Source organism: Mustela erminea, chromosome 1, assembly GCF_009829155.1.
Source record: "Mustela erminea isolate mMusErm1 chromosome 1, mMusErm1.Pri, whole genome shotgun sequence".
NCBI classification, from domain to species: Eukaryota; Metazoa; Chordata; class Mammalia; order Carnivora; family Mustelidae; genus Mustela; species Mustela erminea.
This window is the reverse complement of record NC_045614.1, coordinates 22,061,584-22,083,764: the sequence shown is the minus strand read 5'-3', so window position 1 is coordinate 22,083,764 and position 22,181 is coordinate 22,061,584. Positions and strand designations below refer to the sequence as shown.

At 58.0% G+C, this 22,181-nt stretch overlaps 2 protein-coding genes across 4 annotated transcripts; both read left to right on the top strand.

The window, feature by feature from the left end:
• Positions 1-742: 742 nt before the first annotated feature.
• On the top strand, positions 743-4,538 carry MUSTN1 (musculoskeletal, embryonic nuclear protein 1). Its single transcript, XM_032322144.1, has 3 exons — positions 743-1,180; positions 2,315-2,447; positions 2,602-4,538. The coding sequence occupies exons 1-3, from the start codon at positions 1,172-1,174 to the stop codon at positions 2,706-2,708; spliced, it is 249 nt and encodes an 82-aa protein (XP_032178035.1). The 5' UTR covers positions 743-1,171; the 3' UTR covers positions 2,709-4,538.
• A 647-nt stretch (positions 4,539-5,185) lies between these two features.
• On the top strand, positions 5,186-20,912 carry ITIH4 (inter-alpha-trypsin inhibitor heavy chain 4). 3 transcript variants are annotated; one of them, XM_032321993.1, is made up of 23 exons: positions 5,186-5,318; positions 6,429-6,589; positions 8,909-9,013; positions 9,145-9,307; positions 9,448-9,558; positions 10,016-10,141; positions 10,796-10,912; positions 11,168-11,336; positions 11,441-11,566; positions 11,745-11,926; positions 12,016-12,201; positions 14,346-14,485; positions 14,743-14,897; positions 15,202-15,228; positions 15,466-15,519; positions 15,983-16,108; positions 16,642-16,788; positions 16,910-16,936; positions 17,018-17,146; positions 18,175-18,349; positions 19,861-20,015; positions 20,150-20,246; positions 20,684-20,912. In XM_032321993.1, the coding sequence occupies exons 1-23, from the start codon at positions 5,235-5,237 to the stop codon at positions 20,751-20,753; spliced, it is 2,832 nt and encodes a 943-aa protein (XP_032177884.1). In that variant the 5' UTR covers positions 5,186-5,234; the 3' UTR covers positions 20,754-20,912. The 3 variants fall into 3 exon arrangements, with proteins under 3 accessions (XP_032177884.1, XP_032177866.1, XP_032177872.1); XM_032321975.1 differs by having other exon boundaries at positions 5,188-5,318; positions 17,009-17,146; XM_032321981.1 differs by having other exon boundaries at positions 5,189-5,318; positions 6,432-6,589; positions 17,009-17,146.
• Positions 20,913-22,181: the final 1,269 nt, after the last annotated feature.

Below are 22,181 nucleotides of genomic sequence, written 5' to 3'. Positions count from 1 at the left end.
CCTGCTGGGGCTTGGAGTGGGATTGGAGATATTACCGCAGTGGAGTGGCATTCAGGATAACCAAATGTCAGTGCCCGGTGGGGTTCCGTCTGCTTGAAGCCTCCAAAGACAAAAATAATCTCCCATCACAAACTGACAAGGAGCTCAGGGGTGGCTGACACTCCCACCCCCTCTACTCCACGCTCACCCCAGGTGGAGAGTCCTGTCCTGCACCATGAGGGTCTCCCCTCCAAGGATGGGCAATGAGGAACTGGCAGCCAAGTGACCGTCAGGGGACACCATGGACTCATCCCTCTCTCCATAGCTCAGAGCCTGGAATGGGCTCGGATGTCACCCGCCCTCTTTCAGCAACCTGAATGTCCTCAGGCCAGGCACCTTTGGGTGACCTCATACAGTCAGGCTCTGTGTCCTTTTTGCCTGCGCTCACCAGTTTCCTGACCAGAAAACGAATTTGTTCCTGGTCCTTCCTGGGTGCTTGCCCCCTGCTCGGTCCCTTTGCTGAACCTACACTGGGAGCCAGACAGAGGACAGGAACAGACGGAGCAGCTCCCCAGGCTTCCCTCAGCCACAGCTGCTCCCCCATGAACCATGGGGGGCTGTGCGTGCCAAGAGCACACGCTCCTGCCTGTCAGACACGGGACGCTTCTGCCCTGCTGGCCAGGGATGGCAAGTCTCCCCCCTCTGGAATCCAGGGAGGGGTGGAAGAGAAGGAAAAACAAGCTCAGAGCGGCCCAGCCTGGCGCAGGGCCCTCACTTCCCTTGGGGACGCCCAGTGCATGGGGATGGATGGTTCCAGGCGGACGGCTTACACGTTCCGAGATCTGGGTTCATCGATACCCCTGTCGCTCGCTGCCAGGCCCGGCCCCTCCTGCCGGCCTAGAGCAGCTGTTCCCAAGGGCACAGGGTCTCCCCAGCCACCTGCTCTCACCAGGGCCGCAGCCCCCAGGCAGCAGTGCTCAGCCAGCCCCTCTCATCTCCAAGAATAAACTCTGAAGCTAGAGGCTGTGTGGACCTGAATCATCGGGAAGCCCATTGAGGAGGGGAGTGGCTTTCCGGGACAGGCCCAGGGACTATATATAAGCCCCAGAGGGGTGGCGCAGCTCCCACCTTCCAGCGGTTTCTGCCTCTGCCGGACGAGCACCTTTGCAGCAGCTCTCGCACAGGACGCACCATGTCCCAGGTAGGAGGGCCCGGCACAGGCTGTGCTGGTGTCCAGACAGGGGCAGGGCTGGGAACCTGGACACTGTCATCTCTGACAGATGTGTCCTGAGCTGAACCCAGGCGTAAACAAGAATCTCCCGCAGCCCCTGAAAGGCCAAGGCCCAGCGAGGGCAACCCCGGACCCCAGTTTGCTGACACCCCCACCCCCAGTTTGCTGACAAACCCCTATTTATCTCAGGTTCGGTGGTATTGCCTGGTTGGCCCGGAGCATAGAGACGACACGTAGGATACTTCAAGTCTCTGTGTATGCTTTTGTGTGTGAAGAAGCTGACTGTATGACTCGTTCGTAGCCGTGTGTGTGTGTGTGTGTGTGTGTGTGCGCGCGCATACACGTGACACTGGATCTGTAGGCACACAATTCTGTCCGGGCCTCTCCCCAGTAGGACCGATCTCTGCACGGTGTTGGGGAGGGGAGTTGGGGGGGGGCGGACAGCATGTTGCCCCAGGAGCCCAGCCCAGACTCAGGGACCAGGGATTCCCTGCACCTGTCCCCAGGGCTTAGAAAGGAGTGAGGTGTCAGACTTGTGGGCGCCTGGGGCTGACGGGATAAGCACAGTCTGAATATCCCTAGTACTGGAGGGACGGAGTGGCAGGCTAAGTGGAGGGTCCTCCTTGCTGCCTGCTCCATGGGTAGGGACTCACTTCAGACTGACCTCATGGGCATCTGATTCTCTATTCGCACCCTCAAAACTCTCAAGGTAAAGGCAGGTAGTTAGGGGGAGAGAAAGGCAGTCCCTAAGAGGGCCCTTGCACCCAGTGAGCAGGTCTTAGAATTCACCCCTTGAAACTCCACCTGGAAACCAATGCCTTTCCCGTTTGCCCTTTGTGTCCAGGCCTGAGCCCCTGTCTGGGCAGACGGACAGTGTGAAGGCCACAGCACCCACAGTCCTCAAGCTCCCAGTCTGTGGGAGAAGGACGCACTTGGGGTGGGGGTGGGGTACAGCTGGGAAGGCTGCCTGCAGGAGGAGGACTGGAGCCTTCAACCGGCTTGAGCTCGGGAACCAGTGAAGAGGGATCTCAGGGCCAAGGCACAGAGGTGGGAAGGGGCTTTCAGCCGCAAGGCCTGGGGCTGTAAGACTCTGGCTTCTCCAAGGCTGGTGCACAGGAGGCCCCCATCAAGAAGAAGCGCCCCCCGGTGAAGGAGGAAGATCTGAAGGGGGCCCGTGGGAACCTAGCCAAGAACCAGGAGATCAAGTCCAAGACCTACCAGGTCATGCGGGAGTGTGGTGAGTGTCCTCCCGGGCCATGGGGGTGGGGGGCACAGATGGCTGTCAGTGGAGGGGAGGGATGGGGTGAGGGGGTCCCAGGGTCGTTTCCTGAACTCAGGGGGGCACCCCCCCACGAATGTCCCTCCCACACCTCCTCATCCCCCCCCAACAGAACTAGCCGGCTCCACCGCCCCGTCCGTGTTCAGTGGCAGCCGAACCGGCACCGAGACCGTCTTCGAGAAGCCCAAAGCCGGACCTGCCAAGAGTGTCTTTGGCTAAGACGTGTGCACCATTCCTCTCACTGCTGCCAACAACCAGACACAGGAGAATTTCCCCAAAACTTTTTTTATGCCAGAATGCTCCTTCTCACCTGCTGCCCGTGGGATGGCCACCCACCCCTCACAGCCCTGACCCCTCGGCCCAGGGACTCTGCACCAGTGCCCAGGGAGCACCAATAAAGCGCATGCCCACATGGCCCCGGCATTTGGAGGCTGATAGTTGGTCACTGGCCACGGCCACCAAGTGTAGGGGAGGGGCAGGCGGGGTAGGGTGGGGGGCATGTTCTCTACCCTTCGTGGGCTTTTGGGAGGTTCCAGAGGATAAGGCAGGTGCTACTATGGCTACTGCCACTCACTAGAAAAAGCCTTGGAGTGGAGACCTGGTGCTGAGCTCCCGTGTGACTTCAAACCAGCCTCTCCCTTTCTGAGCCTCGGCTTCCCCTCCTGTCTGACAAGGACCACAGGAACACTGCTTGGAGTGAATGAAGCTGGCGGGGGCCTAAGGCTTACCCCTCCCCCTGCCTTCCACAGAAACCATCGAGATACTTCCAAGGACTCCAAGGCTCTGCTGGGCCAGGGACCTCAAAGCCCCTTCCCCCGGCACCCCTGTTTGCACTGCCCCCTTGCCAGCTCACACCCCTCAAAGGCAAAGCCAGATGGAGGCCCCTCTCTGGCCAGTGGCCGTCCACCTCCTGAGCTATTCTCCCACACTTGGGGTGAGCCTCCGCATTGCCACTCCCACAGCTCTGCCTACAACACGGGAATTCCAGACCCTTGGCTCACAAGGCCTCAGTGTCCCCTGTGTGCACAGAGCTGTCAGATCCGAGGACTGCTGAGGCCCATCCTCCGTGATGGCAAAACCACGGGCGGCCCCGGGCTGGACTGGCAGAGCCAGGCCTTGTGGTACCTGACTCCAGTATGCTGCCTGCAGGGAAGACAGCCGGTCCCCTGGGCAGGTCCGGCTGGCTGCTCGGAGCCTTTCCCATGTTCCCAGCCAGCCCAGCCTCCTTAAATAGCTGTTTCTAGGCTGGGCCTGTGCTGTGTGCCCCAAGGAGCAGACCTCCTGGGAGACAGGGCCTGGGCCTGCCCACTGTGCTCCTTGGGGAGGCTCCTTTCAGATTGCCAGAGGGGTGTGAAGCCCCGTATGACCCCAGCCATATTTAGAGCCACAGGGCCAGCAGCACAGATGTGCACAGAGAGGCTGCAGTTGTGCTAAGGAAGGGGAAGCAGCCTGAGACAGCGCTGGAGTCCGTACTGCCCTTTCCCCAGGGCTGGATGCTGCCGGCCCTGGTCGAGGGGACCCCCTGGAGGCCGGTCACCACCTCAGAACCTTGTGTGGGCCTGAGCATGGCTGCTCCACTCCACCCCACCCCCGCACCCCAACCAGTGTCACCAAGCCGTCCTCCTCCCCCAACCCAGGGTTTGGCACCTGGCCGTACTGCTGAAGCAACCGGCCTGACCCGTGGCCAGACTCAGGAGCTGGGCTTTCCCAGAACCGCCAGGGACACCAGCACCAGCTGTATCCCGACACTCAATATTTATTCACTTCATTGCTATTCGTTACAAAAGCATTTCAAGTTTATTAAAGAATAATTGAGAAAAGTTACCGGTAATCCTACCCCAGGCCCTCCGGTACACTCCCACGGGTCTGGGCTCAGGACAGCGGCACCGCCTGGGTGTGCGGATGGCTCAACGTTCTCACGCAAGCTGTGACCTGTGGGCTCCCTTGGCATGACTGACCCCCACGGGCGCCCCGCGAGGGGTCTGTTCCTTGCTTTCCTCTCAATAAATTCCCTGGAGGGAGACCTCTGGGCCACAAAGTGCAGGAGTATTTATGGCTCTTGGTTTATATTGATAAAGTGTGGGGCTCATTCTGAGGGCCTTGCTGGAGTTGATCCAAGAGCCCTAGGTAGATTAATGGGGCCCAACAGCAGCCTGGGACCTAAGGGCAGAGAAGGGGACTCCTGGGCCCAGCCCCTCTCACCCCAGAAACGAGAGGTCTCCGTCCTGCCCTGGCCCCAGCAGATCTTGCCCCCGGTCAGACACCCTAGTGCCTTCTCAGTGCCTTAAGGGCCCTCGCACCACCCAGTCATATGGAGCTGACCTCCAGGCTGCCTACCTCTGGGGAGCCATTCCCTAGCCCCCCGATTCTGGCCCATCCGTTTCTCCTAGGCTGGGCATATGGAGAGCAGGCTGGTTCATTGTTGTATCTCCCAGATCTAGGAAGCCTGCTGGTGAAAGGGTTGGTGCAAGGGTTTGGTAGTGGCCTGGGATGATTCTGGATCTTTCAGAAGGAGTGCCATACCCAGTTTCCACCTGAGCCTGCCTCTCGTCGGTATGTGTTCCTGTCCCCAGCCAAGGTCCACGGGACATTCAGTTTGCTTAGCTGAGGCTACTGCCGTTTTTGGCTTGGAGATCCCAACTTCCCAGAAGCCGCCCCCGGAGGGGCGGGACAGCAAGCACATTACTAATTCACTCCCCACATCCTCTCAAGTTCAGAAGCCACCTGCCAGGCACCAGAGCCAAAATGAAGACTTCGGGCTGCACCCGTGGCATCGCACTGGTGCAGCTCTCGCTGCTGGCTGCCCTCTGCACGACCACCGCCCAAAAGGTAATGGGTGTCTGGGTGCCCGAGCGCGAGTGCTGTGGGCTGATGAACAAGGAGAGCCTCCGCGTGTGCAAGCATGTGTGGACAAGGGAGCGTGGATCAGGGTGTGTGCAAAGATGTGGTGCCGACCATCTACCAGGCACTAACCTAGGGCTGTATGGCTGCTCTCCCATTGAACAGCAGGGAGACCCTATTTCCACTTTGCAAGGAGGCGCTGCAGCCCAGCGAGCTACTGCTGGGGCAGTGCGCGCGGCGGGTGAGAACGGGCTTCATGAGCCCTGCTCTCCCTCTCCCTGGCTGAGTGGCTGCGAAAGAGTTATTTATGCTCTCTGTGTCTGTTTCCTCATCTGTAAAATGGTAAAAAGATAAAGCTATTCAGAGCTTTGTTGTGAAGATCAGACCTGTAATATCCAGAAAGAACTCTGTACAGGGCCTGCTACCGAGCAGACACCCCACAAGCCACCCAGCCAGTCACGCGCCTCGGTGCTAAGCCACGCATGCACCTGAACGCGCCATGTGCAGAGAGCAGGTGTGCAAGGTCGCAGGTGTGCCCAGGTCCTTTCTGGGGAACTGCAGACCTGGAGGGGAAGAGTGTGGGCCTAGGGAGGGTCCAGGGCTGCAGGGTGAAGGGGGCAAAGAGGAAGGCTCCTAGTGGTTAGAGACTGGGTCCTCATCTCCTCCAAGTTCTCCCAGCTCCTATAAGCACCGGGTGGGAGACAGGCAAGAGCTGCGTTTCCCAGTTTCCATGGAGGCTGAGGTCACCAGAAATCACAGAACTTGTTCATTACCCTTTCACGGGCAGAGCTAAGATCAAATGTGAAGCTGCCTGACCCCCGCTAGGGTCCCCTCCCCGAGGAGGAAGTGAGAGTCACCTCCCAGACACACTGGGGCTCAGGCTCCAGCAACACAGCCCTGAAGGGGGAGGGGCAGGGCACACAGCTCCCTCTGCCATGAGACCGGTGTTCACCTGTGCAATGCCTCCTGGGGTTTGGCCAGGGGCATGGCCAGTGGTTCAGTCGGGGTTGGGGACCAAGGGCAGGGCCCCCTCCACGAGTGCCGTCTCAAGCTGGAGTGGCGTAGAAAGCATCCCACCCCTCCCCTCCGCTGGTCCAGCATGACATCGACATCTACAGCCTCACCGTGGACTCCAGGGTCTCGTCCAGATTTGCCCACACAGTCGTCACCAGCAGGGCGGTCAACAGGGCCGAGACCGCGCAGGAGGCCACATTCCAGGTGGAGCTGCCCAAGAGAGCCTTCATCACCAACTTCTCCATGTAGGTGCCCCTCCCCCGCCCTCCTCCCTGCCACCCTCCCCAACCCAGCGTGATGTCGCCATCTTCCCTGGTGACACCCTGTCAGGAAGAGGGACCCTCTTCCTGATGTGAGATGAGCCAGGGCGGACGCCTCAGGCGTGTGTGCTCTGCGTGTAGGCAATACGAGGAGTCAGAGGCTTAACCCAGGAACTCCGTGCGTTCTCAGAGATGGTCCATCCCTCGGTCCTCCAGCCGTCCCTCCTGCCGTCCGTCCCGCCTCCCTTGCTCTCACCCTTCATCCTTCCCTCCCCCCCACCCCCCCGCATCCCTCTCTCCCTCACCTTCCTGCCTCCCGTCATCCATGCCATCATCCATCTTTCCACTGATGCTTCCCACCCACCTGCCCCGTTGACGGATGGAGCACCACAGCTTCCTGGTGTGTTTGCCTCTGAAGCGTGCAGAGCTGGAGCATCCTGAGGCCAGGCCCAGGCAGGAGGGAGTCACCAAAGACAGAGTCCAGCTCAGAATACAACTTCCTAACTCCTGAGCGGACCCACAGTGGGGCAGTGCCTCGAGGAGGGGGATCTCTGTCACAGGAAGTTCTAAGCCAGGGCTCATCCCCACCCTCCCCCCGGGGACCCTGCAGAGGGTGTGTCTCCTCTGGGCCAGAGGCCGAAATAGGGAGCCCGTGGAGTTTCTGTGGGCTCTGTGGCTCAGGGCTGACCCTCACCCTGTCCTCTACCACCCTCCCCCACCCTTCCCGACTCTTTTGCAATGTTTGCTGAGTGCAGGAGAACCCTCCCAGTCTGTCCCCAGCCTCACAGGAGAGGCAGGGATTGAAGGCCGGCCAGAGAGACGCCGATCCCAGAAACTCAGGGAGGGCGCTAAATGGTGCCGTGAGCAAGCTTCTCCCAGCCGGGGGTTCCCAAACTACCCTGAGACCTCTGAAAAGCTGCAGTGGGGCCTGGGTCCCTGCGGTCGGCTTCTCCCTCACTCCCTGCCACCCTGTCAGCAGCCCTTGCTTCTCCTGACCCTGGAGCCAGGCCTGAGGTGGGAGCGCAGCTGGGTACTCCCAGCTTCCCACTGGAGGGCCAAGGCCAGCAGGTGACCAGCTTTCGGGTACAGGGCCTATGCTGAGAGCCCTGGGCCGGCACCCCCCTCTGGGTCCAGATGGTGTTGCTGCAGCAGATGGGGAAGCAGGGGGCAAGATGTCCTGTGCTCTGACCTGGCGGGGAGTCCCAGCTGGGCATCTGGGAGGAGGAGCCCTGTGGCCCACTCAGCAGCCCTGGCCCACAGTTAAATTATGACCAGGAAGGTCAGGAAGGTGGGGAGGAGGGACACTGGGTCCTAATGCCCTGGTGACAGGCGCCCTGCCCGTCCCTGCATGCTCTTACCCTTTCACGCGACCCCAGGTGGGGCAGGCAAAGGTTTGCCGACACACCCCAGCTCACCTCACCAGGACAGTCTGGAACCCTTCTCCTTCCAGAGGAAAAGCCCTGGCAGGTCTTTCTAGTCCCAAAGAACAGCCATGAGGATTGTATCCACACCCCTGGGGGTCTCATCCACCAATTGTCAAAAACCTACTTCCCCAGAGGCCATCCTCTGTGCAGGGGACAGCTGCAAGGGAGAGGGAGCAGAGCCTTTCAGACCTGCGTTTCCCACTGGGCTGGGAGCCCGGCACCCCCGCCTCCTCCGTCTGCCCCACACAGCCGCTCACAAGGCTGGACACACGTGCACCCCCATAAAGTGCTTGCTGGTGACCGACCAGTTCCTCTGGGAGCAGGCTTTGAGGTAGACCAGGCAAGCTGGAACGTGGGGCCAGACTGCAAGGGTGGAGGCCAGGATTTATTTACCTCCCATCCCGCCTCCTCTACAACCTCCTCCGAGGTCTGTTCAGTAAATGCATGTGTACCAACATGACAAGTCTGATAGCTTGCAGAGGCCCGCCACCCTCATCCGGGGCCCTGCACAGACTCTTGTATACAGTAAGTACATAATGAATAGGTGGGCTGGGCGCCTGGGTGGCTCAGTCGGTTAAGCGCCTGCCTTCGGCCCAGGTCATATGCCCGGGGTCCTGGGATCGAGTCCTGCGGCTGGCTCCCTGCTCAGAGGGGGGCCTCCTTCTCCCTTTGCCTCTGCTGTGCTCTCTCTCTTTCTCTGTGCCAAATAAATAAATAAATCTTTGAAAGAAAGAAAGAAAGACAAACGGGTAGGCTCAGGCAAAGACAAAGCTCAATCTGTTATGAGGCACGCGGAGTCCAGAGAGGCTCCCTGGAGGAGGTGGGATTGGAGTGGGCATCTCCTGTCAGGCCCTCCACGACTCCCATTGTTTTGCCCCAGGATCATCGAAGGTGTGATCTACCCAGGGAATATCAAGGAGAAGGCTGCAGCCCAGGAGCAGTACAGCGCGGCTGTGGCCAGGGGAGAGAGTGCTGGCCTCGTCAAGTGAGCCAGCAACGGAGGCGGGAGGGACCCCAGGGGGTTGGCACAGAGGCTGCCCCTGCCTTTAGCCCTGTACACCCTCTCCAGCCCCCTGCCTGGCCTGGAGGGGCAGACATGATGCTCTCCTCCCGCAGGGCCACCGGAAGAAAGACAGAGCAGTTCCAGGTGTCGGTCAGTGTGGCTCCCTCTGCCAAGGTCACCTTCGAGCTGGTGTATGAGGAGCTGCTCAAGCGGCAACTTGGAGCGTATGAGCTGCTGCTGAAAGTCCAGCCTCAGCAGCTGGTCAAGCACCTGCAGGTACTGGCACTGCCTGCTCCCGGGGGGGCCTCTAAGAAGACACGTGCTCTGGTGAGGGCAGCCCATCCTTCCCCTCTGTGTCCTGTGAGGCCCAGCCCCAACTCCCTACTGACCCAGTGACCCCCACTTCTTGCCTCCAGATGGACATTCATATCTTCGAGCCTCAAGGTATCAGCTTTCTGGAGACAGAGAGCACCTTCATGACCAACGAACTGGTAGACGCCCTCACCGTCTCACAGAACAAGACCAAGGTGGGCCTGCCACGATCAGCAGGCAAGGGTCCCAGGGACCTGTTGTCAGGCCAGCCTTATGGGTGTGTCCAAAGAGCAGGACAAGTGGACAGACTCTGAGCTGGAGGGACTTTGGAGGTCTGTGTCCATTACTGCCACTTGGCAGAGGTGGAGGACAAGGCCTAGAGAAGGCTGCTGGGTGCTGGTGTGAAGTCTGAGATGGGGGAGAAGGCCATGGGGAGGAGCCAGAGTGAGGCCCCCATAGCAGGAAAGGGCCAACAGCTGTATCCTGCACAACCTGAGCCCAGCCTCTGCTCACATGGCTCCCACTTCTCTGTATGGAGGCAGTCTCTCCAACAGCTTGGCCTCAGAGAATATTCGCTGGGCTGTGGCCCAAGACAGCATCCTAGAATTCTTGCTTCAGAGGGGGTGTGGGTGACCATGAGGATCCTCCCAACTCCAGCCTCTCCCTCCCCAGGCTCACATCCAATTCAAGCCTACACTCTCCCAGCAAAAGTCATCAGGGCAGCAGGACACAGTCCTGAATGGCAACTTCATCGTCCGCTACGATGTGAACAGGACCGTCTCCGGGGGCTCCATTCAGGTGTGTGGTGAGATTTAAGGTGAGAGTAGGACAACCAGAAAAGGGCCTGAGCTTGCATGCTCTAGAAAGAAAGGCAGAATAACTGCCCCTACTTATCAGGGTGAACCAGTGGCAGAACAGACTGAAAACAAGTAATTTTATTATGTTGTCCCTGAAATAGTTTTCTTTTGGAGGCACAAAAGTTTCACCTCTGCTAGAGAGATGCCCTGCAGGATTTCCCTTATTGCCTTGCCTGCCAGGAGGCTCACAGTTCAGTTTTATACTCAATGGCAGTAGCTTCTTTCTCACAAGTCTCTGGCATCATTGTGCTTTCCCTTTTCATCTTTATTGGACCTTGTTTTAAAGTCTTTACTCTTTTGATGGATTTCAGGGTAATTATGTCTAAACTTTTTAAGGTAAATTGCCTCAAATACTAAAACAAATAGGTGATGAGGTGGGAGTACAGTTGTAGTGGGCCATGTGTGAGCAGGGGAGGTAGGGGAGGGGCTAGACTGAGCCGTCGAAGATGGTGAAGACTTGGGGAGGACAGCAGTGGGACACAGAGAGAGGGGGCTATGTGTAGAGAGGAACCCAAGGATTAGGATGAGAAGGCTGCTTCCAGGGCAGGGCAGGCTGAAGCTCTTTTTACCTGGGTTTGTTTCACTGTGATCACAGATCGAGGGTGGCTACTTTGTGCACTACTTTGCCCCCGAGGGCCTACCCACAATACCCAAGAATGTGATCTTCGTCATTGACAAAAGCAGCTCCATGAAGGGCAGGAAGATCCAGCAGGTGGGTCCCCCTGACTCAGGGCATGGCCCTGGAAACTCACATATGCCTCACACCATTAGCTCTGGTCCAGGAGGCACTCTCCTTCCTCCATATTCCTGGGTAGGGGGCACCCAGGGGTTGAGATTGGCCAGAGTGTGGGCAGGGTCTGCCCCTAGAGCACTGACCATGGGAGCCCAGGGATGTCCCCCAAGTACGCTTGAGCCCCAGAGAGGCCCTACTCAGACACCCTCCTGAGTCTCCCACCCCCCTGCCCAGACCCGGGAAGCCTTAATCAAGATCCTGGATGACCTCAGCCCCAACGACCAGTTCAATCTTGTCAGCTTCAGCGGGGACGCAACCCAGTGGAGGCCCTCGCTGGTGCCAGCCTCAGCTGAGAATGTGAACCAGGCCAGGAGCTACGCAGCCGGAATCCAGGCCAAAGGAGGTGAGCACCTCCGGGCTCCTGCAGCGTAGGGGGCTTCCAGCGCAACAAGCCCAGCCTGGGGAGCTGGTCTGGAAGCTGCCACCCTGAGAGTACGTGCCCCCCAGGGACCAACATCAATGACGCGATGCTGATGGCCGTGCAGCTGTTGGACAGTGCCAACCAGCAGGAGCTGCTGCCGGAGGGGAGTGTCTCCCTCATCATCCTGCTCACTGATGGCGACCCCACCATGGGTGAGGGCACCACCAGCAACTCCAGGGCACACAACCCTGGAGGCGCGGACAGCTGTGCCGTGGGACCCCAGGCAGGGGTGGGGAGCGTATCTGAGACCCCTCTGGCTCTGCGACTCCAGAAAGATCTTTGAACAAATCACTGTTTCCTCACTCCCCCTTCTCCACCCACTGGGTCCAGGGGAGACCAACCCTGCAAGGATCCAGAAGAATGTGAAAGAAGCTGTAGGTGGCCAGTACAGCGTCTTCTCCCTGGGCTTTGGCTTTGACGTCAGCTATGCCTTCCTGGAGAAGCTGGCACTAGACAATGGCGGCCTGGCTCGGCGCATCTATGAGGACTCGGACTCTGCCCTGCAGCTCCAGGTAGGTGCCAGAGGGCCCTGGGGGGCTACACGGGTAGGCAGGCCGAGCCCAGTCCAGCACTCATGACACTGCCCCCCACCACCTTGCAGGACTTCTACCAGGAAGTGGCCAACCCATTGCTGACAGCAGTGACCTTCGAGTACCCCAGCAACGCCGTGGAGGACGTCTCGCAGGACAACTTCCGACTGCTCTTCAAAGGTTCTGAGATTGTCGTGGCCGGGAAGATCAGGGACCAGAGCCCTGATGTGCTGTCAGCCGAAGTCAAGGGGAAGATGGTGAGTGTGGCCAACCACTCTGCAGGGGGAGGGCCGCCGGGGCAGGCAGTCACAGGGGCTGGCTTCCAACCCTAGCCCAGCCGGGCTCCAGCCACCGGCCTTGCACAAGTCCCACGGTGCTCTTGGCTGCTTAGAGGGGACACCCAGCAGTCCGTCTGCGCTGCTGCTGGTCCTGAGGGCACCAGGGGCTTGGCACGCCCTCCTGCCCTCGCACCGGCGCTCGGAGGTTGCGTTCGGGCAGGGGCGACTGCTCCCATTTTGCAGACGAGCAGGCTGAGATCCAGACAGGGCAGGCAACTTGCCTCGGGCCCCAGTGTAGCCAGGTCAAGAGCCCAGGTCCCCACGCAGTGCCCCAACTCTGCCCACCTTCCCTGCCTCTGCCACCGGAAGCTTTCTCATTCCACGGGGAGAAGCAGCATCCGTTCCGTGCTAAGTTTTCCAGGCCCTACAGATCCTGTCGTCCCAGGAAAGGCAGTGCAGGGAAATCATCACACAAACAGGGAGCTACAGGTAGGGAGGTTGCCAACAGGAGAAACTCGAGGACTCGGGGGAGCAGCCCTGGGAACCCAAACCTGATCTGGGAATCAGGGGCAGCTACCTGAAGGAGGCCCAGCTGAGGCTCAAGGACGAGTAGGAGACAATAGAGATGTAGAATGGTAGAGGAGCATTCTGGGCTTGCATGGCAAGCAGGCAGCCTGTGTGGGAAGAACAGCAGGTGGGTGAGTTAAGGGACACGGAGGGGGTGGGGTGGGGGAGCGGGGTGGGGGAGGCGGAGCGGGGGGACAGGGCCTTGCCTTGGAGGAAGTAGCCAAGTATTGTGATGGGCATCGTCTGCCCTGTGGCCCGCCTGTCTGGGTTCAAACCCAGCTCTGCCACCTCCCAGAGGTGAGGCCAGGGGCAGATCATTTAACCTTCCTGTGCCTCAGTTTCCTTAGGGGTAAAAATCAGAATAGGTCACCCTACCCACCTTGTAAGGCTGCTGTGGGGATTAATGTCTGGCCCCAGTTTAAACACTCCATTCACGTTAGCTGCTAAAATAACCTGAAGGCCAGGGGTTCCCAAAGTGCAGAACTCAGGGTGACTCAGGGGAGTTTATAAACCTGTCTTTCTTTCAGTAGTTGTGTATTTATTTTATTTTTTAAAAAGATTTTATTTATTTATTTGATAGAAGACACAGCAAGAGAGGGAACACAAGCAGGGGGAGTGGGAAAGGGAGAAGCAGGCTTCCCGCTGAGCAGGGAGCTCAATGCGGGGTTCCATCCCAGGACCCTGGGATCATGACCTGAGCCGAAGGCAGCCACTTAATGACTGAGCCACCCAGACACCCCTGAGTATGTATTTTAATGTGTCTCCTGCAAAATAGAACTTGAATGCCAGACCTAAGATTTTTACAGGTGTGATTGGGACAAAGCCAGATAAATAGTATTCATCTATTTGAAGTTCATTTAAGGAAAACGATCAGACAAATTGCTGTGTGTGTGGACAGGACGAAATTCATGTAGGTGGCCTACGTGACACAGTTTTGGGAAACGAGGCTGTGGGTGAGATGGAGAAGGTGGTCCCAGCAGGGGTAGTGGGATTTGATCCATGATACGGTCTTCAGCTGTTGTTTGGAGCAATGGTGAGAGAGGGCAGGTTTCCTCTGTCCCTGGACCCCACTTCCCAGACTGCGGGCAGGGCCGCCCAACAGCAGGAGGCCCGGCCCTGGGGAAGGAAGCAGCAGTCTCCCAGAGCTTGGCACCCGCTGTATTGCCACATCCCATCGCGCCCAGCTCCAGCAGAGGGCACCAGCTTGGGCAGGGGACAGCTGGTTGGGGGGCCCCCGAGGCCTATCAGGGCCGTGACACCTGAGCTCTCTTCTCAACTCTGCGTCTGACTGTCAGAGAAGGCTCTTCTCTCTTGGTCCCCAGAGTCTCCATCTTTGGGGTGAGTGTGGAGTGCCTGTGGGGCCCCTTTCTGCCCCCCACACTGCAGTTGCACGTCCTTTCTGCTGCTGTTTCTACCCTGGCCCGGGGTTTGGATCCCATTCTCATTTCCCTTTCTCTGGAAGGGTCGGTCTGACCTGAGCTCCTGGCTCTGGGCCTGCCGTGTCGGCCTTGGCAAGGCCCTCACTCCTCCTGCCTGGGCTGGGCCCCTCTTTCCAGCACATGCAGAACATCACCTTCCAAACGGAGTCCAGTGTGGCGGAGCAGGAGAAGGAGTTCCAGAGCCCCAAGTACATCTTCCACAGCTTCATGGAGAGACTCTGGGCATACCTGACCATCCAGCAACTGCTGGAGAAAATGTGGGTGGCCTGTACCCTCGAGGGCCCGCTGGGGCCACCACACACAGCCCAAGCACCTTCCCCAGTTTCCCCTGCGGTGGGGGGCAGCTGCAACTGGCACGGGGTATCTCCCGGGCATAGAGAGAAGCAGTGGTGGCGTTGTGGGTGAGCTCCAGGCTCTCCCAGGTGGAACCTCCCAGAAGGGTCTGGAAGAGAGGGAGACTCTGACCCAGCATCCAGGGAGGACACGCCAAGCCTCTGATGTCCCCCACCTGCAGGGTTTCAGCATCCAATGCTGAGAAGCAGGCCCTCGAGACCCAAGCTCTGAACCTGTCACTGCACTACTGCTTTGTCACTCCTCTCACGTCCATGGTGGTCACCAAACCTGAAGGCAAAGAACAGTCTGAAGTTGCTGAGAAGCCTATGGAAACCGGTAGGTGTGAGAGTAGGACCCCAGCCTTCCCCGCAACACAGTTTTGATTCCGCATTCTCCAGAGCCTTTCCCCCGCGTATCCCCACCAAGTCCCTGACCTAGCCACCCCTAATCTCCCAGGAGCCTCGGGACACTGCTCCCATTTCACAGATGAGAAAGCTGAGGCCAGGTCTGCTGACCCCAGAGTTCACCGCACCTATTCAGTGCTGGGGCTGGGAAGCAAGGTTAAACAGAAGCACTTCGAACTTGTCGAAAACATCCTAACAGCGTTATTTCCTTTTCTTTCTCTTTTTGTTTTATCCAGAAAACAAACACAGGAACTTCCACTCAGGTAAGGGCCTAATTCCCTCAAAGGCTGGTCGGGGGGGCAGTTGGCTGACACAGAGCCTGAGACATCAGCCCCACGAGGTTGCCAGCGAGGGCCTCTCCAACTCAGCCCTGCTGCCAGGAGCGGGTGTTGTCTGCCACTCACGCCCTGTCCTGGGCACTTAGGGACACAAACGCTGGTCAGTGAGGGACCCCCGAAAGGTATAACCAGGAAGCAAACCCAGGTCCCTCTGATTTCCAGGTTATCCACTCTCTAAATTTCGTACTGCGGGAAACAGAAGGTCCAGAATAACAGGTGGCAAAGGAGGAAAGGGGAAGGGGTGGGGGACATTAACAGGACCTTGACCCCAGGCCACAGACTGGGTTCTGCCCTGGTTGTTGGGGGCGTGACTTGCCTGGCTCCCTTGGCTGGCTGGTGGGGCTGGGACTCAGGTCATCATATCTGATCAGGAGGCATCTATGCAGACTCTGTCCTCATGGAAGCAAGAGGCTATAGAGGACAAGGTGGTTTGAGTCGGGGGTGGGGGATGGGGGCTCATATCCCAGGGGCAGGGTGGGGGTTGCTCAAGAAGGGTCCATCATTCCCATGCTGAATTTTCCCTGGCCACGGGGAGTTAGCTCCCAGAGTGATTAATGTGTGTGGGGGGGGGACCATCTGCCCTTTCCTCATCCCTCTCCTGGCCTGGGTCCCTGAGCCCTGGCTACGGAGAGCCAAGACACTCCTTGAGAGAAGGCTGCATGCGTCAACTTTTCCAAAGCTGGAACTACCAGGAAGAGACCTAGTGACGTAGGGAGAGCCGGACCACCAGGACCTCCTGACATGCCTCATCATTATCCACTCTACCAGATTGCTGGAGAATCACTGCTACCGGACAGGTTGTTAGGTTAGCCACTTTCTGACCTTCCGAGGGTCTAATTTTTTCAAGATGATCGTTGAACATGGCCATAAAGTTGGAGAGGTAAAGCACACAGGACAAGGCGGGGCACAAGCCAGGGAGAGCTGCTGTGGGGCATGACATGATGTAACGTGTCCTTTATTTTCACGGAATTGGATTCATTACACTCTGGAGTCTGGCTCAGGATGGAACCTTCTAGAAAGGGAAGTCTTCCTCCCTTTCAAAGTCAGCAGTGGACCCTTGAGCTGTTTCTGATCTCCAGGTCTGGACTCAAAAACAGCACTGAGCCAGGCTAGACCTCCTCTCCATTTTCCCTGAGAGCATGCTCTCCTATTTCCAAATCCCATGGCAAAGGCTCTTCTAAGTCCTGCATAGGTGCGGCAGGGGTTGCGGGGCTGGGTAGGGGGCGGGCAGCCGTGATGATGGCTGGGGGTTGCGTGCTGATTGCTCTCAGTCCTGACTGCCCTCTTCCTTTCTGTTTCCGGCTGGCCCTGCCCTGATGCCTGCTTTCGCGCCGTCAGCCCCCTCCATTCCTGATGGAGTGTTCCGGAGTGTGGATTTAAGAGCCAGAGATACCTTCCCGGCCAGAGTCCCTGCAGTAGCTTCTGACCCTGTGACAGGGAGACTATGGGAGAGGAAAGCCTCGGGTCGCTCTACAGACTTGCCACGTGGGTTCCCCTGTGTTGAGGTTGAGAGAGTGCCCTGGCTACATACACCCACGTCTCTGTCCCTCCCCCCCCCCATTCTCTGGGAAGGGGCTCCCTAAACCTAGACTTTTCCTTCTTTCAGAGCCACCCAAGACAACCTCACTCCCAGGTAAGTTGCCAGCCTCCCTCAGGCCTGGCCCCCCTCTTGTCCTTGTCTGCCAGCCTTCTCTACCTACTCTAAGAACCACAGCTGCTGTCCCAGCCCCCATCCAGGCACCGCCCGTCATCCTGACGCTGCCCGGACAGAGCGTGGACCGTCTCTGTGTGGACATCAAGCACTCTCAGGGGCCGATGAACCTGCTCTCAGACCCTGAGCAAGGTGAGAGGGGCACATCCTGTCACCCACCCAGAGAGGCCCAGACACCTCTCCCTCCCGACGTACTACCCCAGAGACACGGATGGGAAACCCGCTTGTGGAGACACACACAACCTGCCCCACGCAGGCCTGTCCCAGATCCTGGCACCGCCACACCCCTGAGCACCCCTACGCAGGTCTGGGTGGCCTGGGCACTCCAGGATGACGAGATGTGGACTTGCCCCCCAGGCCCTGCCATACTTCGGGGGTGGGGAGACAGATTTGGGCACAGGTGAGCTCCATGGCCTTGGGTCAGTGCCCAGAGCGACACGGAAGCAAACCCAGAGGAGGGGACAGGAGCTGTCGGGAATGCGGGGGTGGAGGGGCAGCGGTGGCTACACAGGGTCATAAAGGAGTGACTAGGCCTTGGCAGACAAGTAGGGGTCCACTAGGCAGAGGAAGGGGAGGCAGAAGCAGAGCGCTAGAGGGTGCTGGTGGGACTGTGGAGGGTGTGGAGGTGGTGAACGGTCTTACTGCTTGAACTGAGTGTTGGGTGGGATACCGGGAGGCCCAGTGCTCCGGGATGCCCTACACTCACCTACAGAGCCGGCCAGAGTCCATTAGCACAGACGGCTCCCTTGTTCCTCCCACGCCCACACAGTCCGCCCCTCCTCCCGCCTGGCCTGTAGTCTGTTTGCTCACAGAGGAGAGGGGGCACCACCCCTTTTCCATCTTGCCTTTGGCCATGGTGCCTCGTCAGGCCAAGCACGCCCCAGGGGCCTTACGAACATTCGTGGATTTCTGACACCATCTCCCTTCTCAAAGGCCCTTCTGAAGCTGGCCATCACTGAGGATTCAGGGGTCCTTGCACAGCCATCTGAAACCAAGGGATGAGGGGAGAGACTGTGGGAACCAGCCCCCGGTGGGAGGGAGTGTGGGAGAGAGGGAGGCAGGGAGGTCAGCTGGTGAGAAGGGGTCTGGCTGTATCTCCCGCTCAGGCCAGTGCCAAGCTGGGGCCATGGTCTTGACCTCTCTGCCCCCGGCTCTCTCAGGGATTGAGGTGACTGCACAGTACACAACAGAAAAGGCCCAGTTCTCATGGATCAAGGTGACCTTCAAGAACCCCGAGCTGCAGGTTCACGCCTTCTCCGAGCACGTGGTGGTGACCCGGAATCGAAGAAACTCTGCCTACAAGTGGAAGGAGACGCTGTTCTCAGTGATACCCGGGTACGTCCAGCCTGGGTACCACTCTGGCCACATGAGTTATCTGGGGACAGTGTCAACAGGTGACCTGAGCTCACCAGCCTGCGGACGGGGGTGGCTGGGCATGAGTCTTCTGCAGCGGGCTGTGCCCACAGGAAGAGCAGAGGTGCCGAGCGCTCCAGGGGGCACCGAGCGGCTAGGCTGGGGCTTGGCTGGCCTCATACCCAACCCAGGCCACTGTCCCAGGCGGGTCACAGTGTGGTTTGGAGCTAGCTCTGCTGCTAGTCCTGTGTGACCCTGGGCAGGCTGCTCACCCGCTCTGAGCCTGTTTCCTCATCCATCATCAGAGATAATCACCCAGCCCTGAGTCAGAAGATCCAGTGAGAGGATGTGGTCCCGGAGCACTTTGTCCCTTAGACAGCGCGGTGCCCATGGGGTGCTGTGGAGGGCAGTGCCGTCTGTGTGGCGAGGTAATGACAATAATGAGGAGCTGGAGAGCACTGTCCCCCAGGGGAGTTTAGGAACATCATCCTGAGCATGTTCCTGGCCCACCATCAAACCCTGGGCTGCTGGTGGGTAATGCAAGTGGATGGCGACCTCTTCTGGGTGAGGCTGTCCCACCGCAGAGCCTTCCAGAGGCAGCTCTCCAGCTCTGGGGGTGCTGGGAGTGGGGCAGAGAAGCCTGACCCTCTCTGAGCCGTACCCTGCCACCCCCCAGCCTGTACCAGGCACAGAGAGCCTTGCCCGCTGCCCTCTCCCTGCCCCACAGCAGACACTGGTTTCCACTTGACAACTGAGTGCATGCCTAGAAAATCCAAGGGCTTCACCTGAAAACCGCCCAGTTTCGTAAGAGATCTTAGTTTCTGTTTATCTGATAAATGCACAGAGAATGACAGCATTTCTGTGCCTCGGACATACACGCTAGAGGGTAGAATAAAGAATTCCTATCACGGGCAGTGAGGGAAAGTCCAAATATTTTCACGAGGTACAGAAGATACACATAGGGAAAACAGACCACATTTTGTATGTTGCCTGGAAGACAGTGTCTGTTTAGGGTAATTCTGTTTAAAATAAACTCAGAGTAACAGTAGGACCCTATTCAACATGCTTAAAAGAATCTAACATTCCTAAGGAAACAAAAAAGTAAGAATTTCAAAGATTATCCTAAGTAAAAAAAAAAAGGACAGCCTGGAACAAAAAGGGACTTGCTCTTCTAGACCCAAATGTCACTGATCCTCAGAAGAAAGTGGCACTGGCCATAAGAGCGAAAGGGACTGAGTAAATATACCAACACCCACCGAAATCCCATCAGACTAACTTATGAGAAACCACATCTAAGAGAACCAGGGAGGGAAAGGAGCTGATGTTTTATCTGATAAGGTTAATATCGGTCCCAGTTTACCACTAGGAGAGGGAAGCCCGCGCGAGACTGAAGGGACTTGGCCCCCGAGGCCACAGTAGGAATTCCTGAGGACGAGAGGGGCACCCCAGCCGGCTCCCAGCCCGACTGCTCAGGACCGCGGGTTTCCCCACAGCCTCCAGATGACCATGGACAAGGCAGGGCTCCTGCTTCTCAGCAGCCCAGACAGAGTGACCATCGGCCTGCTACCCTGGGACGGCCCTGGGGAGGGGCTCCGGCTTCTTCTGCGGGATACAGACCGCTTCTCCAGCCGTGTTGGCGGGGTCCTCGGTATGCTGTCCATGGCTCTAGGTGCCCTCAGGAGCCACCTCTGCCATTAACAGGCAGTGCCCTCCCCCTCTGTGTGTCTCCCAGCCTCTCTCTCTCTGTCTTTATTCCTTTCTGACCCGCCCTTTGTATCCCAGGCCAGTTTTACCAGGACGTGGTCTGGGGGCCGCCAGCAGCGGCCAATGACAGCCAGCGAACACTGACAGTTGGCGACCTTGAGTACACTGCCACCAGGTGACTCTGTGCAAGCAGGCCGCTGAGCCTGGCCAGGGGTGGGGGCCAGGAGGCTGGGAGCTGGGCCCCTATTCCTCTGTCCTTACCTGGCAGATAGAGACAGTCAGGGCAAAGGCTGATACTTTAGATATGTCTGACCCAGCTCTCAGCGACCCCCAAAATGACAGAGAACACCCTAGTCCAGAGATCACTCGGGTGAGGGTGGTGGGAGGCAGTAAGAAACTCCTCCCGAAGTGTCAGAGCCCCAGACCCCGAGGACCACACACAGCTGCGTCCACTCGGGTGACCGGCCTTGTCAGCGGGTCCTGGCAGAAGTCCTAAGGGCCCTGAGACTCTTCACCCTCCCCGTTCCTAACCCTAGTTATCTCTGTCTCTTCCCATCACACCTGAGATTTGCTGACCATCTGTCTTTCTGTCTGTCTGTTTTTCCATCCCAGATTGCTCAAACTGGATTACCAAGAGGGGTCCCCAGGAACAGAGATTTCCTGCTGGTCCGTGGAGCTGTAGTTATAGAGGGGTCAAGCGTACCCCCCCAATCCCCCCGGAGGTGTGCTGAGGACTGCCACCCTGTGACCGGAGGGTGGCCTGTGGGACCTGGGCTGTGATGGGGAGGATATTTTCGACTCATTACAAATAAAGACCGGTGCCATAAGCCCAGGCAATGAGCATCTCTGCTTGCCTCTGGCTAAATCCCACATTCGAATTAGAATCTTAGAATCTTAGAATCTTCTACTGTGAGCCCCTCAAAGGCCTGTGATCAGTCAGCCCACGGCAAACTTTCAGGGCAGTCTCTTCATTTTACAAGCAGAAGGACTATGATTTAGAAATTCAGCCACTCATTTAAAATCTTGCCCTGCACTGTGCGTTATCCATAGCTAATGAGTTATGAAACACCACATCGAACACTAACGAGGCACTCTTGTGTTGGCTAGTTGAATTTAAATAAGTATAAATAAAATAAAATAAAATATCGCCCAGTTGGGAGTCTAGGACAGGAGAACATACTCTGGGAACAAAGGTTTAGTCTTAAGCCTTATGGTCACTCAATCTGTGGAAACCGGTTTTGACCAGAAAAAAAAAAAAAGAAGTGTGCAAGAAGTTCTGGTTAGAAACATATGTCCCCAGGTGGGCACAGACTGGACAGAAATTCTTTAGAGGCCAACTCCCCGAGGTTCTCAGCAAGCTCCAGAGTCCCTTGGTGACAGGATTTGCGTGACACAGTCCGATTTCCACCCCTGTGCTCAGGCTCAAGCCTGTCTGCTCACTGCCCTGTTGAGAGGCCGGTCCCGGCAGAGACAATACAGAGTGAGGCTCCGGCCCCAGGAAAGAAGCCAGGGCCTGTCCCCAGGAGCCTCTAGTCTCATGGGGGTGCTCCCGGATCCCAGACTGCCCGGGATCTGCTCTGCCATCCATGCCCCGGGGGTTAGGCACCCCAGAGAGGGCCCCCAACCCCTGCATAAGCAAAGCATACCTAAACCACCATTGACATGGCTCTCCCTACTTCTTCAAAAATGACACACGTTTTTGGCTTACAGATAAAAAGCATCAAGAGAACAAAACAAAAACCAGGAGGCTGAGATCAAAGAGGAGAGGCAGGCAGGGGAGAGAGTCGGATCAGAGGCACCAGGGCCGGGCAGGGAGCCACAGAACCCCGCGTGCACTCCGGGCGTCCTGGCAGCCGGGGTGAAGCAGGAAACGAGCTCGGCAGCTCGCCGGGAGGAAACAAACTAGATCACCAGGGGAAACATTCTTTTCTCAGCTGTAGGGCTTCACAGAATGTTTGCAGAGTGACTCTTGCTAGAAGGGTCAGCGGAGAGGCCAGTGGGAGGGGTCTCCAGCAGCAGGGGACCCTCCACCGCCCTGCTGCCTCCCCATCCAGCCTAGTCAGCGGGCCAGGGTCATGGGTTGAATCACCTTGTCAAGGCTGCTCAGAGG

Bases quoted from the DNA above. Each gene is read 5' to 3' on its own strand.
- MUSTN1 (XM_032322144.1), top strand. The intron at 2,448-2,601 runs GTGAGTGTCCTC...CCCCCCCAACAG, and splicing joins CCAGGTCATGCGGGAGTGTG to AACTAGCCGGCTCCACCGCC.
- ITIH4 (XM_032321975.1), top strand. From the start codon at position 5,235: ATGAAGACTTCGGGCTGCACCCGTGGCATCGCACTGGTGCAGCTCTCG. The intron at 11,927-12,015 runs GTAGGTGCCAGA...ACCACCTTGCAG, and splicing joins ACTCTGCCCTGCAGCTCCAG to GACTTCTACCAGGAAGTGGC. The intron at 18,350-19,860 runs GTACGTCCAGCC...GTTTCCCCACAG, and splicing joins CTGTTCTCAGTGATACCCGG to CCTCCAGATGACCATGGACA.